The sequence below is a fragment of the Dendropsophus ebraccatus genome, chromosome 12 (assembly GCF_027789765.1).
Source record: "Dendropsophus ebraccatus isolate aDenEbr1 chromosome 12, aDenEbr1.pat, whole genome shotgun sequence".
NCBI lineage: Eukaryota > Metazoa > Chordata > Amphibia > Anura > Hylidae > Dendropsophus > Dendropsophus ebraccatus.
The window spans coordinates 65093243-65113023 of NC_091465.1; the positions used below are offsets into that span (position 1 = coordinate 65093243).

At 43.8% G+C, this 19781-nt stretch overlaps 2 protein-coding genes across 3 annotated transcripts in view; both read right to left on the reverse strand.

Moving 5' to 3' along the window:
• The window catches only part of CADM4 (cell adhesion molecule 4), a 277306-nt gene extending 258683 nt beyond the window's left edge, over window positions 1-18623 (reverse strand). The window contains exon 1 of the mRNA XM_069946938.1: window positions 18512-18623. Coding sequence (XP_069803039.1) covers window positions 18512-18584 — 73 coding nt within the window. The 5' untranslated portion in view covers window positions 18585-18623. The remainder of the gene's footprint in view (window positions 1-18511) is intronic.
• Window positions 1-19781, reverse strand: part of RPS19 (ribosomal protein S19) — a 298818-nt gene that overhangs the window by 155640 nt on the left and 123397 nt on the right. The gene's annotated exons all lie outside the window — the stretch shown is intronic.

Below are 19781 nucleotides of genomic sequence, written 5' to 3' on the forward strand. Positions count from 1 at the left end.
TGCCTTTATTTTTTATGAATTTTCTTCAGGAAATATTATTGTATATCAACAGTTCTCAGGCCACAACTTCCACTAAAAAGTTAGAGTAAAAAATGCCCCAAATGTCCAACGCTGCCCCCCTCTGTCCACCTTGACACCTACAGCTGGGTTTAATTTAAAGGAATTTAAAAATCACTATACTACTGTATTTAGATATTGTATTCATCTCCCTTACATTACATGCTGCTCTACGAAGGAACCTGTAATATAAGGAGATTATATATGAACTGCTACTGTCCCTTGCCCCCCGTCACGCCTGCTCCCTGAGCCTGTCTTCTGTGGCAGACGCCGGAGCCCACGTGCAGGGGCCCAGTTCCACCATCTCTTCAGCCACACTCCTGCTTGCTTACCCGCTTGCCGGCATGTGTCTCCCCCCTCCCTCCTAGGGCGTGCGCGTGCCAGGTCTGTGAAATTTAAAGGAACAGTACATCCCTAATTGGTCAGATGCACTAAACATCTCCCTATAAATTCTGGCTTGCCCTGACCCTAGTGCTAGAGATTCTGCATGCTTCCCATAGTGTGGTCCCAGCTCGTCCGTGATTCCTGCCCGTGGTTCCTACCTCTATCTATCTGTGGTTCCTGCCCGAGACTGCTATTCCAGTTCCAGCCATGAGTCCTGCTGTGTTTAAGCCTGCCTGCCTATATGTGTCTAGCGACACCTCACCTGCCGCCACTAGAAAGCCAAGCCAAGGGTATTGACCTGGCGGTCACCGGTTGCAGCAAGTCAAACCCGCCTTGGGACGGGCACTGGTGAAGACCAGTGGCCTCTTAGACTCCGCTCCCTGGTGCAGCTTACGTCATCGCTAGTAGTGGTACAGCAGATCTATGACTCCAGTAGTTACATGAACTCCAACAATGATGACATCTTGTAAATGCCCAGAGCTAGAAACCATCATTGTATGCGCTCAATTGCCCTATTACCCAAAGTGCCAATCATAAAACTAGAAATGATATAGTCATGTGTGCCGCCCCGAGATTCCTGTCATCCAATCGGAAGAGCTAAAAGAGTCCACAGTAGCCCAATTTGGCAGAAAGGCAGGTCAGAGTTAATGGCAAATCTAAGCACCATTAGTAGACCTAGTTGTGCTCAATGGTTAAATATCACTGATGCTGGGATTGAAGAAGACCTTGTCCTGGTCACTTGTTTCTATGAAAGATTGGAGGTGCCTGACAATTTGTTGCAGGACCTGAACATTAGTGAGAAAGATAAAATTGCTCATATATATTTTTTTGCCTAATGGAGTTGCCCTTTAAAAAACACTACAATAAAAACTGATATACAGTAATAGGCCAAGGGGTGGAGCATTACAGACTCCTAGTGTCATGCTCCGCCCCCAGGTTCTGCACCAGGCAGTGGCATCAGTTTTGCCCAGACTGTCCCTTTAAATGCCAAGTCCATAGTATCTCTCTGCAGATATTCAATCTTTCAGTGTTCTCTATCGAAAATAATTTCCTTTATATTTGTGTAGACATTAAGGAGACTTTTATTAAGTTGTGGTTCTTTTGCTTGTGCAGGCTAAAAATATATTTCTTTCATCTTGCATGAGTAATCTTACAGTTCAGTGGTCTGAAACACTATCAGTGAAGGACATTTAGCACTGTTCATCCTGAGCTTCCTGGTTCATGCACAAGATAAACAACTACAAGAACTAGGTAGCACAAAGGAAAGGCAGGGGCAGGAGGAGACTGTCTGTCAGCAATATATTATGTGCCATTCAGGGCTTGTAGGTGGGCGACCTCCTTAAAGAGGTACTTACAGGGATCTATCTTTTTATCGGCTCATCAATGGCAAGGAGGAATAGTGATGTGACTCCAGACAACCTCTCCTGATTGTGGATATGCTGACAAGGAGTTGAATTCCTTTAGAATAAAACATGGCACTTCTAGAAAAGGAACCAGGAAGATCAGGATGAAATAGAATATGAATAGAATGCTAGAATGCAGTAAAGACTGACACTCAGGCATAGTTAGGAGTCAAAGACTTAACACACATTCTAGGAGCAGACTCTTGTATTAAGAGTGACCCAGACTAACCCCATATGAACACCGCTCCTCCTTTATTAAGATATGATGTTAAGCCATGGTTTTCCTCAGTCCCTGCTACCGGAGATCCCTAAGTTAATATTTATTGACAAGAAATAATTAAAATGTAAAATAAGGATTTTCTAATCCAATCCAGGAGCAATTTCATGATGAGAATGTAGCGTCGTGTAGGTTTATAGGACGGCATATAGCACAAGGAAGGCTCAAAAACCAAGGAAATTCATGAGAAACGTTGGCAAACACTTTGCTATAAAAACAAACTTAGCTGGATTAAGAGAAGACGTGACACTCACTAAGCAAACAGGCGAGGAGTTCAAGACAGACGTGGCTTCAGGGCCATGCGAATACATTGCCTGTAATGTACATGTGCAGGAATACGTGTGCGAAATGCATGTAATACATGTACAAGACTACGTGTGCGAAATGCATGTAATACATGTACAGGAATCAGCAGCATATAGAATGTAAGAACATGGCACTCACTACTTGAAGTCTTCACAGTTTCTTTATTTTAATTCATTTATTTATGCCGATCACACAAGTGTGCCTGTCTTCCTGTTTGTATACATGTGTAGTGCCGCACTCAGATACCTTTTTTGTGAATGATGGACATGTACAGGAATACGTGTGTGAAATGCCCGTAATACATGTACAGTAATATGTGTGTGAAATATACACAAGCAAGTAGATGTGCTGGCACTATCAGCAAACCGTAGTATTCTGAAATTGTTTGTATGTCCAGGTTAAGTGACCTTACGTGATAGGGAGCGTTGTGATCTCTGTTTACTGAGTGATCTCAGTACAGTGTCTGCATCACGGTGGTGCTCAGCATGAATAGAAAAACAGATCATTCAATAAGCACAAGCCATTGAGATAGACAGTAGAAACCAGCGGCACTCACCGGGTTAATGCAGTAATCGTGGTTTATTTACAAGATGTCATCATACAGGCAACTTCAGGGCAGGTAGAGACAGGTCCAAGGGTGCTGTGCACCGTGGCTACAGCCGTTTCGCGGGCTAACTTTCCCGCTTCATCTGGCCCTGGGCCAGATGAAGCGGGAAAGTTAGCCCGCGAAACGGCTGTAGCCACGGTGCACAGCACCCTTGGACCTGTCTCTCCCTGCCCTGAAGTTGCCTGTATGATGACATCTTGTAAATAAACCACGATTACTGCATTAACCCGGTGAGTGCCGCTGGTTTCTACTGTCTATCTCAATGGCTTGTGCTTATATGTATGTGAAATGCCTGTAATATATGTACAAGAATACATGTGTGAAAAGAGTGCAATACATGTACAGGAATATGTGTGTAAAATGCATGCAATACACATCCAATTGATTTAACTGGAAATACTCATAGTGATATATATAATATGATTAGAGATGAGCGAACCGGGTTCGGGTTTGAGTCCATCCGAACCCGAACGATCGGTATTTGATTATCGGTGGCTGCTGAACTTGGATAAAGCTCTAAGGTTGTCTGGAAAACATGGATACAGCCAATGACTATATCCATGATTTCCACATAGCCTTAGGGCTTTATCCAAGTTCAGCAGCCACCGCTAATCAAATGCCGATTGTTCGGGTTCGGATCGACTCGAGCATGCTCCAGGTTCGCTCATCTCTAAATATGATGCCATTTCTGTGGCACCTAATGGTCCTTTTACATGGGACGATTGATCGGTTTTTTTTTGCACGATAACGGTCAAATTGAACGATAATCGTACGCGTAAACGCAGCGAACGATCAAACGACGAGCAAAAAATCGTTCATTTTGATCTTTCAACATGTTCTCAAATCATCGTTGATCGTACGCAAAAAATTCGCAGATCGTTCTGTGTAAACATTCTTTCATTCTTTCAATTTTCCGTACGATGTATCGTTCCGTCTAAACGCTGATCGTTATAAAAAAAACATTGTTCATTCAAAATCGTTAATCGTGCAATTGGGCGAATTATCGCTCCGTGTAAAAGTACCATAAGGATCCCAGTTCAATAGATACTCTTGTAATCCCTGCAGGCTGAGATTGGCTATAGTAGTCATGCCTCTGTGACAGGGGTAAGGAACCTTGGCCTTCCAGTTGGCCCTCCACTACAACTCTCATCATGCCAAAGTTACAACTCCCATCATGCCTAGACAGCCAAAGCTTTAGCTTTGCCTGTCCAGGCATGATGGGAGTTGTAGTTTTGCAACAGCTGGAGAGCCAAAGTTCCCTACCCCTGCTTTATAAGATGTGTCATCCCTGTGAAGTATATCTTTTTGCTTTCTTTTACTTTATGCTTTTATGCGCACTTTTTCCTTATTTCCCTTCAAATCTGCAGATAATCCATAGTAAAATCCACGACAAGACAATCTGTTGGCAGATTCTGATTTCTCTATTGAAATCAATGGGAAAAAATCCCCAAACAAATCCTTCCTCTTTGCCCCAAACTGACATGTGCTGGCTTTAGTGTCTTCAGAGTCTTCAATGCATCACTATGAGAACGCTCTGACAGAGAAGCATTGCAAACACTGATTTCCAGTCGTCAAAAGTCCCGGAGAAAGAAGGGGAGAGGTCAGAGGAGGTGTGATGAAGGTGTCAGCAGGATCTATACAGCGCCAGAGCACCGGAATGACATTGTGCTACTGAAAAGCGATCATCACCGGTGTATATACGGGGAGCCTGCAGCCTGGGAGCCATTAAAAAGAAAAGTGGAGAGCGGAGACAGTCAGCTGTATATCATACAACTAATGCTACCTGTCTCTTAGCTAAAAAGGCTGTTTGCAAAGTTATGAAATCATGTTTTTCTTCTAAGTTCAAATGTCCTCCTTCCTCCATCACTCCTCCCTACATTGACTGATTGATGTACAGGGCTCAGTGCTGGAAGCCATACTGGGAGGGGTGGTGGAGGGATAAGGTGAGCATGCTGCATCTCAGCCTAGCCTTTATGACACTTTCGCTTAGAAGGAAAACATGATTTCAGCTAACACAGAGGTATCATTGGTTTTATCCCCATATCAGCTGCTCTGGGCATGATACACAGCTGACAGATTTCTTTTAAGATTCTCCTTAAGCTTGACAAAGAGCACAGGAACAAAGTTGTCAGACGGCATCTTACTCAGGAATCCAGCTTCACTCGACTCCAGGAATTCTTACAGGTTTCTCCTGCAGAGCCCGGGATTTATTAGACAGGTAGCAGGCTGAGGTATGACAGCCCCATTTCCACATCTCTGCTGCAGGCAGTTTGGGCAATGAACAGAAACATTTCGGCGAGGGTTAAGCAAATGAGGTTATGTAGAGAAGTGGAGATGAATACAATCTCCCAGAATATGATGGAAAATGTGATCTACAGAAGAGGAGGGTAGTGCGCGCACAGGGGAGGAATACAGTCGGGAAGGGCAGTGCAGTGAAACTCAAGGTGAAATGCTTACAAATACAGAGCGGCCGTGCAGCTGGATGGAGCAGAGGGGCTGAGCGGCACACAGGGGATCTGCTGCTAAGGCCGCAGAGCACAAGGTCCGCAGAGCCCTGCACAGCAATCCTCAGGAGATGTATGACTACTCAATGCTCAGCAGCTGCACAGCGAGGGCCCGCAGTACACAGGGGAGGCCCGGAATATAACAAGCCATGCAAAGCACAAATGGCCAGATTGATTACATATTGTACAAATCCGTCAAAACTCAATGGAAAAGAGGATTTATGCTCAGGAGGGAAGACAATGACGGAAAGTGTGAATGCGTCATCAAGAAGCCTCAAAGGGGAACTCCGCTCATATATATTTGTCAACTATCTAATATACTCTACAGTTTTAAGATCTCTGCTTGCTGTCGGTGAATGGGGACACTGCTTGGTTAAATAGTGACACTTTGCGGACATCGAGAAATGTAAACTAAACCAAGCACAAGGCCATGTTCCATCCAAAAGATCTGTTGCAGATTCGACATAGAAACATTTGACATACCCGAATACTCACAGCTGAGGGTTTGCTACAGTTGTATCCAGAGTAGACAATCTCCTGTGAGTTAGTTTGCTACAATGTATTGGTATAATAGTGGCATTCAGGCAGTTTAGCTCACAGAGTATTGCCTTGCAAACCATTGTAGCAAACCATCAGACTTTGAAGGTAAACAATAATGGCCTTATTTACTGACAGCAAGCAGTGGTCTTGAAATAAACTGAGGATTTTAAAGATATAGGGGGAGATTTATCACACATGGTGTAAAGTGAAACTGTCTCAGTTGCCCCTAGCAACCAATCAGATTCCACTTTTTATTCCTCACAGACTCTTTGGAAAATGAAAGGTGGAATCTGATTGGTTGCTAGGGGCAACTGAGCCAGTTTCACTATACACCATGTTTGATAAATCTCCCCCATTGAATATAAAAAAAATTGAAAACAGGGGCCATGACACTATGGAGCCAAAAAAGACATCTGTGCATTCTATAGAGTAGTTTTCCCAAATCTGTATCTGTGTAGAGGTTACAAAGTTATAACTCCCATCATGTCCATACAGATGAAGGCTGTCCAGGCATGATGGGAGCTGTAGGTCTGCAGCAGCTGGACAGCCACAGGTTGGAGAACACTACTCTATAGAATGCCTTCCTTTTAAATGGAGAATTATGTATGACCTTGGTCATGAAAGTCCATCAGTAACCTTTAAAGGGGTTATCCAGCACTACAAAAACATGGCCACTTTCTTCCAGGGACAGCACCACTCTTGTCTACAGTTTGGGTGTAGGTTTTGTAATTCAGTACCATTGAAGTGAATGGAGCTTAGAGCGGTTATCCAGCGCTACAAAAACATGGCCACTTTCCCCCTACTGTTGTCTCCAGTTTGGGTGGGATTTTGAAACTCAGTTCCATTGAAGTAAATGGAGCTTAATTGCAAACTGGCCATGTTTTTGTAATGCTGAATAACCCCTTTAATTGCAAACCAAACCTGAACTGAAGACAAGAGTGGTGCTGTCTCTGGAAGAAAGTGGCCATGTTCTTGTAGCACTATATAACCCCTTTAAAGGGGTTATCCAGCGCTACAAAAACATGGCCACTTTTCCCCCTCTCTTGTCTCCAGTTTGGGTGGGGTTTATAACTCAGTTCCATTGAAGTAAATGGAACCTAATTGCAAACCCCACCTGAACTGGAGACAAGAGGGGGAAAAGTGGCCATGTTTTTGTAGCCCTGGATAACCCCTTTAAAAAGAGTAATCACGGGCATGCTCAGTCATGAACATCCATAAGTGTCATATTAGGAGAGGCCTTTAGATGGATTTCCCCTTTAATTACAATACTGCAGAACACAGGAGATGCGACAACGTGCAGAGCAATTACACAGAGACGAGTGGAGGGAGCAGAGCTGGACTGCAGCAGGTGTATTACCCGATGCAGCTCCGCCAGACACTGCGGGGGTTGTAGTGACCTGGACTCTGGAACTAGTTCAGCTATTGATTTGTAGAAATGTAATTTCGCCAGAGGCATCTGCTGGCCATGATAACATGGCCCAAAGCTCCAGAGGTGGGAAGAACAGAGGAATATTCACAGGGAAAGGCACACTCATACACAAACACCAAAGTGACAGCAGCCGCCTGTACGTCCTCTTCATGGTTTAACCTTCCTGAACAGCTTTGATTCGCTAATTTGAGCCGAGTCAAGCGTCACCGAGAAAAGAAGATAGAAAAAGGAAGAAGATGGAGAGGGAGAGATGTGGATACAGATAGAAACTCAGCAAAGAGGGAGAAAAAATACACCATCTATATTGAATACTTTGCACTACGACAGAGCATGCCCACTACAACTGCACTGTTTGTTCCAAATTGACCAATGAGAGATCCTGATTGTAGAGCTGTTCTAGGCTTAATGTAAGGGTACTATTAGACGGGCCGATAGGGGCCCTATAACAACTGCTAGATCTGCTAGATCAGCGCTCGTTTACTGGGCCTATTACACGGTTCGATAATCGTTTAACAAGGGCTGCAGGGACATCATTACTGATGCCCTTGCAGCCCTTGCTTAAACGGTATACTTTACCTATCCACGCTCCAGGGCTGCTGCTGCGGTCCGCTTCTTCCAAGGTCCCACGCGCTGTAGCTTCAGAGCCGCCTGTCAGCTGACAGGCCACTCAGCCAATCACAGGCCAAGGAGGTCCCGGCCTGTGATTGGCTTAGCGGCCTGTCAGCTCAGACAGGACGCTCTGAAGCTGGAGTGCGCGAGACCCGTGGGAGAAGCAGAGCGCAGCAGCAGCCTTGGAGCGTGGATAGGTAATGTATATCGTCAGTCGTTGGCCGCGCACCGCTATTACACGTAGCGGTGCTCGGTCAACGCCCGACAATTATAGGTTCTAACCTATATCAGCGATCAGCCGATGACAACGATCATCGGCTGATCGTTGTCTTTATTACACGGAGCGATAATCGGCCGAATCGGGCCGATTATCGTGCCGTGTAATAGTACCCTTAATCACGCAACAGCAAAACGTACTTAAAGGCCCATTTGCATGGGATGATTATTTGTAGGAACACTTGTTCCCAATGACTGCCCATGTTACAGGATCTCTGATCAGCTGACAAATGCAAAGACACCCTTTCATCCTCGGATACCCATTCATATAATTGTAAACCATCAGTGTGCAGCTTACAGCAATAAAGTTTCAATGTCTGCACCATCATTCATGTGGCCTAGTCTATGATTAAAGAGGAACTGGGCTGCAATACTGCACACAACCTGAAGGCACGGGTGGCGCTGTTTTGGGAAAGAAACAGCTATAATAAGCCTTTCAAGTGGGCCATGTTAAGGCTCATCAAGGCCTTATACATATGTATCTGAAAAAATGGAAGCTACTGGTGCAGATTTTGCACGAGGGATTGGCATCTTCTAGCCAGATCCCTGTTTTGGACCATAACCAGGCATTGGTACATTTACAGTTTTTGTTTGGTTGGCAAGTGTAATACCAGCCGAAAACCTTCCGATCTCTAAGAATGCCCCGCACCCTCGGTGCCCCAGTTACCACTCTAGGAATGTGTAATTGGAATTATAGGCCTATATAATTGCTGGTATCTTTGCTTTCGGAGCAGAGTGCTAGTAATGTGCAATCTCCCCCTATTTGCCAGAGGGTCCTGTAAGCCACAGCTCTGAATTCTATATTAGACAAAAGCCTTTGAAGTCGGCGAGCTGAACAATGAGTAATTGCTAGGTACAATGTAAATGCATGTTGTTGATATAATGAAAGTGGTTTTAGAACAGGAGTAGACACATTTTTTCACATATTGAAGGATATATAGAATGGGATTTAATCCCCTCTACAGACTTTCTATGAAGGATTTAAAGAGTCCTCACCGTGGTGGCCAGCGTTTTGTAAAAACAACTCACAAAACAACATTATATCTCCATTACATACAGACATTTAGGCCTAGTATAACCAACCAAAACCTGCCCTGAGGTTGGAAAATTAGGCAACTACTACATACCTTATCATCTGCACTCACTAAACACAATTTGTGGTCCTGCTACTGGTATATGTGACCATTAAAGGGGTTATTCAGCGCTACAAAAAGGTGTAATATAGTCCCTGGGCGCAGTGACAGTAGTGCACTTGTAGTGGTCTTTTTACTTCATTTGGTAGGGTGCAGAAAACCCATACACATTGCTACAAAAACATGGTCACTTTTTTCCAGAGACAGCACCACTCTTATCTCCAGTTCAGGTGTGGTTTGCCATTAAACTCTTTTCACTTCAATGGAGTTATAAAACATACTCCAAACTGAAGACAAGAATGGCGCTGTCTCTGAAAGAAGTGGCCATGTTTTTGTAGTGCTGGATAAGCCCTTTAAGCTAAAAAGTCACAGAGCAGTGCTAGTCAATTCCAGCCCTCATGGCCCACCATCAGGTCATGTTTTGAAGATTTCCTATACATAGAACACCTGTGATAATACCTGAGTATATTGACCTGGGAATGCTAAGGAAATCCTCAAAACATGACCTGTTGGTGGGCCATGAGGCCTGGAATTGACAAGCACTGCTCTAGACTCAAGCATATTTATCATGGTGCCCCAAGCCCAGTGATCTCTGGAGCTGCTGCTATTCCTCATGGGAGGGGCCTATTTTAGAAGTCAATGATAGGCTGCACCACATTATTAACCCATTCTTATAATTATGATAAAATCAGGCACTTAAGAAGAATTTTTTGTGATGACTGGGTCAAGAAGTGTTTACATATGAGATCTCTTGGCCTTGGCCTTAGCCCAACTACTGTAGTTCCTCGAGGGAGGAGCTTATTCTATAAGTAATGAATAGGCTGCACTTCTCAGAGCCTTCTCAATCAGTATGTTGCACTAGAACAATAACCTTGGACTCTTTAGAAGAACTTACTGCCATGAATGGGTTAAAAAGAGTTTGTATATGAGGTTTCTTGTCTCCAATGACCAGCTGAGGGGTTCATTCATATATTTGCTGCTTATGCTACGTTTACACGGAACGATAATTCGCCCGATCGTACGATTAACGATATCGGAATAACGTTTTTTTCTTCATAACGATCAGCGTTTAGATGGTACGATATATCATACAGAAATTCGTTTTGCGATCGCTTTAAGCCTATCTCACACACTGGTTAAATCGGTGAACGACTGTTCACACGGAACGATCTGCAAATTTTTTGCGAACAATCAACGACGATTTGAGAACCTGTTGAAAGATCAATTGTTGATCGTTCGCTGCGTTTACACGTACAATTATCGTTCGAATTCGACCGTTATCGTGCAAATTCGCACGATAATCGTTCCGTGTAAACGCAGCATTAGAGAGTCCATTTGTCCGTATTATGACATCTCCTTGATTTCCCAATATAAAGGGGTCTCTCCAAGTGACAGACTCTCTTTCATTTCCGTTTTTCTCCTTGCACAGCTAAACCCGAAGATGTAAGGTCCCGGGGCCAGGTTATAACATATGCCAGGGATTAATGTTAATAAATCCTTTAATAAGTATTTTCTGCTCACATTTTCAATATCACCATAAACCTTTTCGTAATTTTATAAGGGTGGCGATGCAAGGGCAAAACTGCATATTAATATTCTCATTAGACCAGAATAGAAAACATCCCCCTATGTCAGAACGGGAAAGCGGGAATGATGGAAATTAGAAAAAAAAAAAGAGATGACATTTTTATATGGTGGCCTTCAAAAGCGTGTTGTGGGGCATGCTGGGAATTCAACAATGCTAATATCATCTAGACCAAATCCTTATTATTTCCTCTGAGTATATTACACACTGTCACCCATGAAATTTAAAGGAATTCCACAGCTTTTATAGAGTATGCCCTGTATTTGTTATAGGGATTATACTCTGCTGGGAGGGATCCAAGCTACTATTTGCTATTTGTGGCATGTGATGAATGGGAGACCCCAATACATGTTTTATACTAGTGCAAGAAGTTATGTCTCTACAAGTTGGGACCCCCTTTCCCCAATATTATTATGGCAGAGAAGAAGGGGGTACATATAATTCTACAGGTCCCTAAAGGAGAAGTCAAGTGAAAATATTTATTTAAGCATTGTATTGCCCCCAAGAGTTATACAAATCACCAATATACAAATTACGGAAAATGCTTATAAAGTGCTTTTTTCCCTGCACTTACTACTGCATCAAGGCTTCACTTCCTGGATAAAATGGTGATGTCACGACCCGACTCCCAGAGCTGTGCGGGCTGTGGCTGCTGGAGAGATGGCAGGGGACGATGAGGGACACAGGGCACTGGAGGGACCCTGAGCATTCCTCTGCCATCATCCTCTCCAGCAGCTACAGCTCGCACAGCTCTGGGAGTCGGGTCGTGACATCACTATTTTATTCAGGAAGTGATATCACCATATTATGCACGAAGGGAAGCCTTGATGCAGAAGTAAGTGCAGGGAAAAAAGCACTTTATAAGCATCTCCCGTAATAAGTGTATATTGGTGATTTGTATAACTTTTGGGGGGGCAATACAATACTTTAATAATAATTTTTGCTGGACTTCTCCTTTAAGTAGGACTTGCTGTACAGGAATGCAGGGGGCTGTGCTATGGCAGTAGAAGAACTGGATAAGACCTGGCGGAGGGGTGAGATTTTAGGAAGTGACACAACTAATGGTATTTGTAAGGCGTGTACAGGTGACAACTCCTGAGGACATACAGCATATATAGTATGGGAAGAGAAATGTCCAGCACAACAGATCATGTGAAAATGATTGTAACAGCAAAATAGCGCACACAACGGTATCCGACGTGTTTCGGTAAATAAACCTTACTTGTTTCTGTTAGTTGTTTTTTAACCAAAACCAGGAGTGGGCTAAAAACACAGACGTGCAAATCTTTCATTCATAATTTTGCCTTGTCTGTTCCACTCCTGGTTTTGGTTGAAAAAAAGACTGACGGAAATACTATGTGTGAACATAGCCTAATAATGTAACAGTAATCACGGTCCCTACAGTCCCTGTTATCCTATCTGTAGACATGGGCTGCACCAGTGCTCTATGGACAGTATACAGGCCACCATAAATGGCACCTACTGTATATACTGCCAATGGAGTGTATAGGGCAATGGAGGAAAATGTGACTCTAATAACACAAATGAGGAAATCTCAGCTGATCACTCCCTGGATGCAGTGATATGGGTTTACCCAACTTAAAGGGGTATTCCTATTACAAAGCGTGATGACGTATTGCTATGATCTGCTATTACTTCATAACTCAGTGTGGGTACAACCTTCATGATTTTGAATATGAAGGAGCCAAAGTAATTATTTAACACTGTGGCCCTTTCACTGTTTTAGGGCCGCCTATGATTGTCTGAGCAGCTGGGGGCTGGATGGGTGACGGTCTGGACACTCTCTGGATGGTTGACGGTCCCTGAGGGGATGACTAGATGATCGTGGGGGTCTGTCCACTGATTCCGGAAGGATAAATGCCTCCCAGGTGAATAGAGCGACAGTATACAAGCTTGACTGCCATACCATTCATTCTCAATGGGGCTTCTAAACATTGCTGAGCACTATCTCGGTCGTGTTTGGATGTCCCATAGACTGTCAATTGGGCAGTGACCGATTATGTGCATTGTATTCCCACTAAAGAGTGAGCAATGTGAGATATGAAAGCTGAGCTGTGATTGGTTGCTACGGGCAACAAAAGATTTTTACTGTAAGTCTCCCTCAGTATTTTTTTTGTTTGTTTATTGCTTGTACCGTACACCCACGTACACACCAGTAGATTTTTACTAGACAACTACTTGAGCTTAACCTGTCAACAAGTTTACTTCACCAGTGACAGGAACTAACACCAGCAGTAGTGTACGCAGCCCCAGCGTTCGTGTTTTGCTTCCATTTTTAGCTTTTAAGCAATTATCGGGGAAAGGTGAGGAGTTATTATTGCATTATTTGAATTCTCAAGACGCTACCTTTCACCTTATGTCGTGTGACGTCGGCAGCAGGCGTGGCTCCTGCAAACTGTCAGTGCAAGACTAGACGGCCTCCAGGAATAAGAGAGTCTCCTGACCTGAGAGAGTGAGGATGAGGAGAGCCGGGTCACCGAGACATATACAATGTGCAATATGGCTGCCACTCCAGCTGGTCATCCAGCTTTCCTAGACTCTAGAAGAGCATCTCTGTCTATGCATGGGTGTCCAACCTGCGGCACCCCAGCTGCTACGAAACTACAATTCCCATTCGTAGGCTATGATGCATGATAAATAGACTAGCGAGGCCTCAGCATGGGGCTCCCAGGGATCAGTAACCGTATTACAGGGTTTAGAACATTACTTTTTTATATATAAATATTTATATGCACTTGCGGATTTCGCTTCAGGTCGGCAGGTAATCCACAGCGACATCCAACACACTAGGATTTGTTTGGGGATTTTGTATTTTCCATTGAAGTCAATGGGGAAAATCCACAGCAAATCCGCGCTCTATCCGCAACAGAAATCGACATACTGCAGAATTAAAACCTCGCACCGCAGGTCAGTCTCCACCTGAGAGTCTCCAGCTGCACGAGGGAGAGATTTATACATCTAATCCACATGTATTGTACTGATATCCGCCGAGTGCAATTCAGCTAGGTGTGAATTAAACTTTACATTAAGGCCCTATATACCTAATGTCTGAGTCATACAGTTACAAAGCTGTCTGGGCAACCCATAAAGAAACAAGGACACAAGTCAAGATGTGGACAGGTCATGGAACGTTCACGAAACGATTAGTAGTCTTAGGCTGGGTTCACACACAGTATATTTTAGGCAGTATTTGGTCCTCATGTCAGGTCCTCATAGCAACCAAAACCAGGAGTGGATTGAAAACACAGAAAGGATCTGTTTACACAATGTTGTAATTAAGTGGATGGCCGTCATTTAATGGCAAATATTTGCTGTTACTTTAAAACAATGGCCGTTGTATTGAAATAATGGCAGTTACATACCGTTATATGGCGGCCATCCACTCAATTATTATTCAATCCACTCCTGGTTTTGGTTGCAATGAGGACCTGACATGAGGACCAAATATTGCCTGAAATATACTGTACCCAGCCTTACACTGTAGGGGTACATTATTCTTTATTATACACACCTCAGTTGCTTAAGAACCTCTTTGAGATTTACATAAAACCACCTTATTCTTTCCCAAAAAAAGAGGGTGTGTATTATGATGTTATTCAGCAGCTGGGATGTGTAATATGATGTTCTGCAGCAGCTGGGGTGTGTATTATGATGTTCTGCAGTGGCTTGGTGTGTATTATGATGTTCTGCAGCAACTGGGGTGTATATTATGATGTTCTGCAGCAGCTGAGTTGTGTATTATGAGGTACTGCAGCAGCTGGGTGTGTATTATGGTGTTCTGCAGCAGCTGGGTTGTGTATTATGGTGTTCTGCAGCAGCTGGGTGTGTATTGTGAGGTTCTGCAGCAGCTGAAGTGTGTATTATGAGGTACTGCAGCAGTTGGAATGTGTATTATGGTGTTCTGCAGCAGCTGGGTTGTGTATTATGGTGTTCTGCAGCAGCTGGGTTGTGTATTATGGTGTTCTGCAGCAGCTGGGTTGTGTATTATGGTGTTCTGCAGCAGCTGGGTTGTGTATTATGGTGTTCTGCAGCAGCTGGGGTGTGTATTATGGTGTTCTGCAGCAGCTGGGGTGTGTATTAGGAGGTTCTGCAGCAGCTAAAGTATGTATTATGAGGTTCTGCAGCAGCTGAGGTGTGTATTATAATGTTATGCAGCAGATGAGGTGCATACAGGGAGGTGAGGTATTATAAGGTCCTGCAGCAGTTTATGTGCATATAGAGATGTGAGGTATATTATGATGTTCTGCAGCAGATAAGGTGCATATAGAGAGGTGAGTATTGTAAGGTCCTGCAGCATCTGATGTGTCTATTAAGAAGTGAGGTGTATTGTGATGTTCTGCAGCAGCTGGGCAGTGTATAGAGAGGTGAGGTGAATTATTATGTTCTCCAGCAGCTGGGGCGTGAGGTAAGAGGTGAGGTGAAGAGGTGAGGTAAGTTTTATGAGGTTCTGCAGCAGCTGATGCACCTATAAAGAGGTGAGGTGTGTGCGTTATTACGTCTTCCTAGTGGCTGAAGACCCTTACGGCGCGTTTACACAGAGAGATTTATCTGAGAGATTTTGGAAGCCAAAGCCAGGAATGGATTTGAAAAGAGGAGAAATCTCAGGTCTTTCCTTTATGAGCTGTTCTCTGTTTATAGTCTGTTCCTGGCTTTGGCTTCAAAAATCTGTCAGATAAATCTCTGTGTAAACGTACCATTAGGGAGGGCTATATCTGAACACATCAGTGGCACAGGTAAGGGGACTTCTAGCACAAGTGATCTGTGGGTCTGATCCTGAAGATCAGCAGTGTAATTTCTATGTGGCACCGCTGATCTCCGTATAATGCTGTGTTTACACAGATAGATTTTTGAAGCCAAAGCCATAGACAGAGAACAGAACTTTTCAAATCCATTCCTAGCTTTGGCTTCATAAATCTAACTGTGTAAACACACCATTAGAATATGATGTGTATACGAATATTACATACACCATGTCGATGAGCCAAATTCTACCGTATTACATACAAGTACTGTTATGAAAGTTTTCCTAGAATAATCACCTGTATGGGCCCAAGCCTTAGACCCCCACCAATTCCATTGTATGATTTCCCCTTTAAACAATCTCTTAATCCACCATCAGCAGTCAGGGAGACGACTTCCCAGACACTCATACTCATCATGTGAGACTGTTCTGTAAATGTTCATTTTGCAGGGAGCCATAAAATTTGGCAGCCGCCCCGCTCTCTTGGAACCATTCATAAAGACTGCGAGCTTCAGATTTACACCATGCAGAATATTCATAGAGTCCAGGATAGGAGTATTACAAGGAGGCTTTAAGGGACCCCCCTGACAGGATATCTGGCAGTGTGGACATACTCCCCTAGCCCCCTCCAATACACATACATAGCAGATATGTGTTTGCAACTCACGCTGTCCCTGCGGAGCACCCCAGGACCTCACTAACAGCACTGCCCCCTACTGACAACAAGGCTGAAGAGGAAGTACAAGGCTCTTCTAATAACCACAGGGGCATATTATCAGTGACATAAACAGGCCACTCCGCTCTCTCATGTCAGGTGCTTGAGCCATCAGGTTTCCCATGATTAATGCAGGTACCCTAGCGATAAGGCGATGCAATATGGAATATAGGAAGATGAGCACTGGTAGCTGTCAGTGGAAGAGAAGACAACCACTGGGGGACACATTGTGGACTTGCCTGGATGTTGTAATTGATGACACCAAAAATAAATAAAAAAATATATATATACAGAATAAAAAATAAATGCTACATAAATAAACAACAGTAACAGTAAATAAAATGAACTGAAATATACAGTGAAATATAAAATGATAATAATAATAATAATATACTTTAAAAATATTAAATAGAAATGCAAATAAGATAAATAAAACATAGTAGGAAAATACAGGAAAAAAAATCTGAAAAATAAAAAAGCAAAAATAAAAATATCCAATATAAATACTGCAATAAATATAGTAAAAAAAAAATATATATATATATATATATATATATATAATAAATAATATGCCATAACTACAAAATAGAGCTAATAATATGCAGCAACTATAACACTGTAAAAAATCATATTTTTAGTTTCTGATTAAGTTATTAAAAAATATATATATAAAAAGTAAAAATAATGCATCATGCTTCGTCCCCTGCGGTGGTTGATTATACTCTCCTGTTTTTGAGGAGAGTACTACGGTGCACAATTTTTGTCCCTGTTATGGCCACAAGTCTGGGTCTGTCCGCAGGTCCAGAGACCCAAACTGATGGCATCATGGGGGTCTTCTGTGGTTGGTTTGGGACTATGGGGACTTATGGCCGTAGTATGGATGCAAAAATGTGTCTGTATTATGCATGTGTATTATTATTGTGTCTATAGCTTCCTCTAAAGAAGAGAGAAAAACAAAACTGGAAGTAAAATGCCTTTTATAGTTTACAGAAGTCCAAAAAAAAAGAAACACCTCACAGGCATGAAGAAGAAAGTCAGCGTGTACCAAAAAGTAGCCGAACTAAGCTGCTGGGGAACTACAAGTCACAGCATGCAGCAGTGACCTCCTGGGAGTTGTAGTATCACAGCAGCCGGTGAAGAACACCACAGCAACCCAGGTGTCAGAGGTCAGGCTACCCGGCCATAAATCACTGGCGCTCCGACACATTTCATAGAGTCATCTGCAGTCTCGGAGTGACACAAACACACAGGCGGCATCAATGGACATAGGACTGTGTGTAATCCCAGCACAGTGGGTACCACTGCCAGCCTTCCTGAATGGACAATGCGGACAATTGGGTGGAATCTCTCCTGCTGGCTTGGCACCGGGAAACAAGTGGAGAAGATGACAAGGGCACAGAACGCGGAGAACGCGGAGCTCGCTCTCTGGACAAGGGTTAACCCTTTCCTCCCTGCAGCATCAATCACACACATTGGAGGAAGGGGGTGGAGGTGTGGGGGATTGATCGGAGAACAAAAAAGGAGGAGGATGGGAAGAAAGGGGTACAGCGTTCTGCAAACGATTCTGCCCCTTAAACACACATCTCTTTGTTTAAAACCGTCTGCAATCAGAGCTCATAGGAAGAGAGCGATCGGCTCGGCAAATGCCCTATGTGCTACCTTCTACAGACCTCAGAGCAAACGCTGCAACCTCAGCCATTAACTCCGCGCCTGCCAGAGTGACCTGCCGCACACCTTGACCTGGCAGGTTGACACAAGCCGGACTGCTAGGACACCCGTGCATGTAACAGGACACCGGACACAAAGAGGTGGCTTTAACCCATTGTCCGCCAGCCATTGCTATGTAAGACATTGCATTCTCCTCCAACGCCCCCCTCCCCTCCACCCTGTCATGCAGTCAGATACGACATCAGCAAGGTCCTACCTGTCCCCGCAGTGCTGAGCAGTACGATCCCCAGGACAAAGCTGCCATGTAATAGTGTGTGTCCAACAGCCATGGTGTACAAGTGCCTTCCTATGCTGCTGTCTTCTCTCTGCCTCCCTCTGCACCTGCCCTGCCACTAATGTATGCTAATGAGATGCAAAGGGAGGGGCGGAGCCCCCGGGAGAGAAGCCTATAGCGCTGGGAGCTGCGTCTTCTCTATGCAGAAAGGGAGGTGACTGTTTACTAGTCCCATGCGGGTGACAGAAGGGAGGGCAGGGGCTTTAACCCCTTGTGGAGTGAGGAGTCCTGCACAGAGCAAACAACCTGGAAGAGAAAGAAGCCACTGGATTTGTAGCTATGCCAAAAAGTTTAAATAACAAATAAAAAGTCTATATTGTCTGCTTCCACCCGGGTCCAGGGCGACTATAGTATGGAGATGCAGAGACTGTGTATCACAGTACAGGGATCATACAGTGATGTCACAGTACAGGGATCATACAGTGATGTCACAGTACAGGGATCATACAGTGATGTCACAGTACAGGGATCATGCATACAGTGATGTCACAGTAAATGGATCATACAATGATGTCACAGTACAGGGGTCATACAGTGATGTCACAGTACAGGGATCATACAGTGATGTCACAGTAAAGGAATCATGCATACAGTGATGTCACTGTGCAGAAAAAGTAAACACTGTGATGTCATAGTACAGGGATCATGCATACAGTGATGTCACTGCACAGGAAAAGTAAACGCTGTGATGTCATAGTACAGGGATCATACAGTGATGTCACAGTACAGGGATCATACAGTGATGTCACAGTACAGGGATCATACAGTGATGTCACAGTACAGGGATCATACAGTGATGTCACAGTACAGGGATCATGCATACAGTGATGTCACAGTAAAGTGGTCATACAGTGATGTCACAGTAAAGAGATCATACAATGATGTCACAGTAAAGGGATCATACAATGATGTCACAGTACAGGGATCATACAGTGATGTCATAGTACATGGATCATACAGTGATGTCACAGTACAGGGATCATGCAGTGATGTCACAGTACATGGATCATGCATACAGTGATGTCACAGTACAGGGATCATACAGTGATGTCACAGTATAGGGATCATACAGTGATGTCACAGTACAGGGATCATGCATACAGTGATGTCACAGAACCGGGATCAAACAGTGATGTCACAGTACAGGAATCATACAGTGATGTCACAGTAAAGGGATCATAGAGTGATGTCA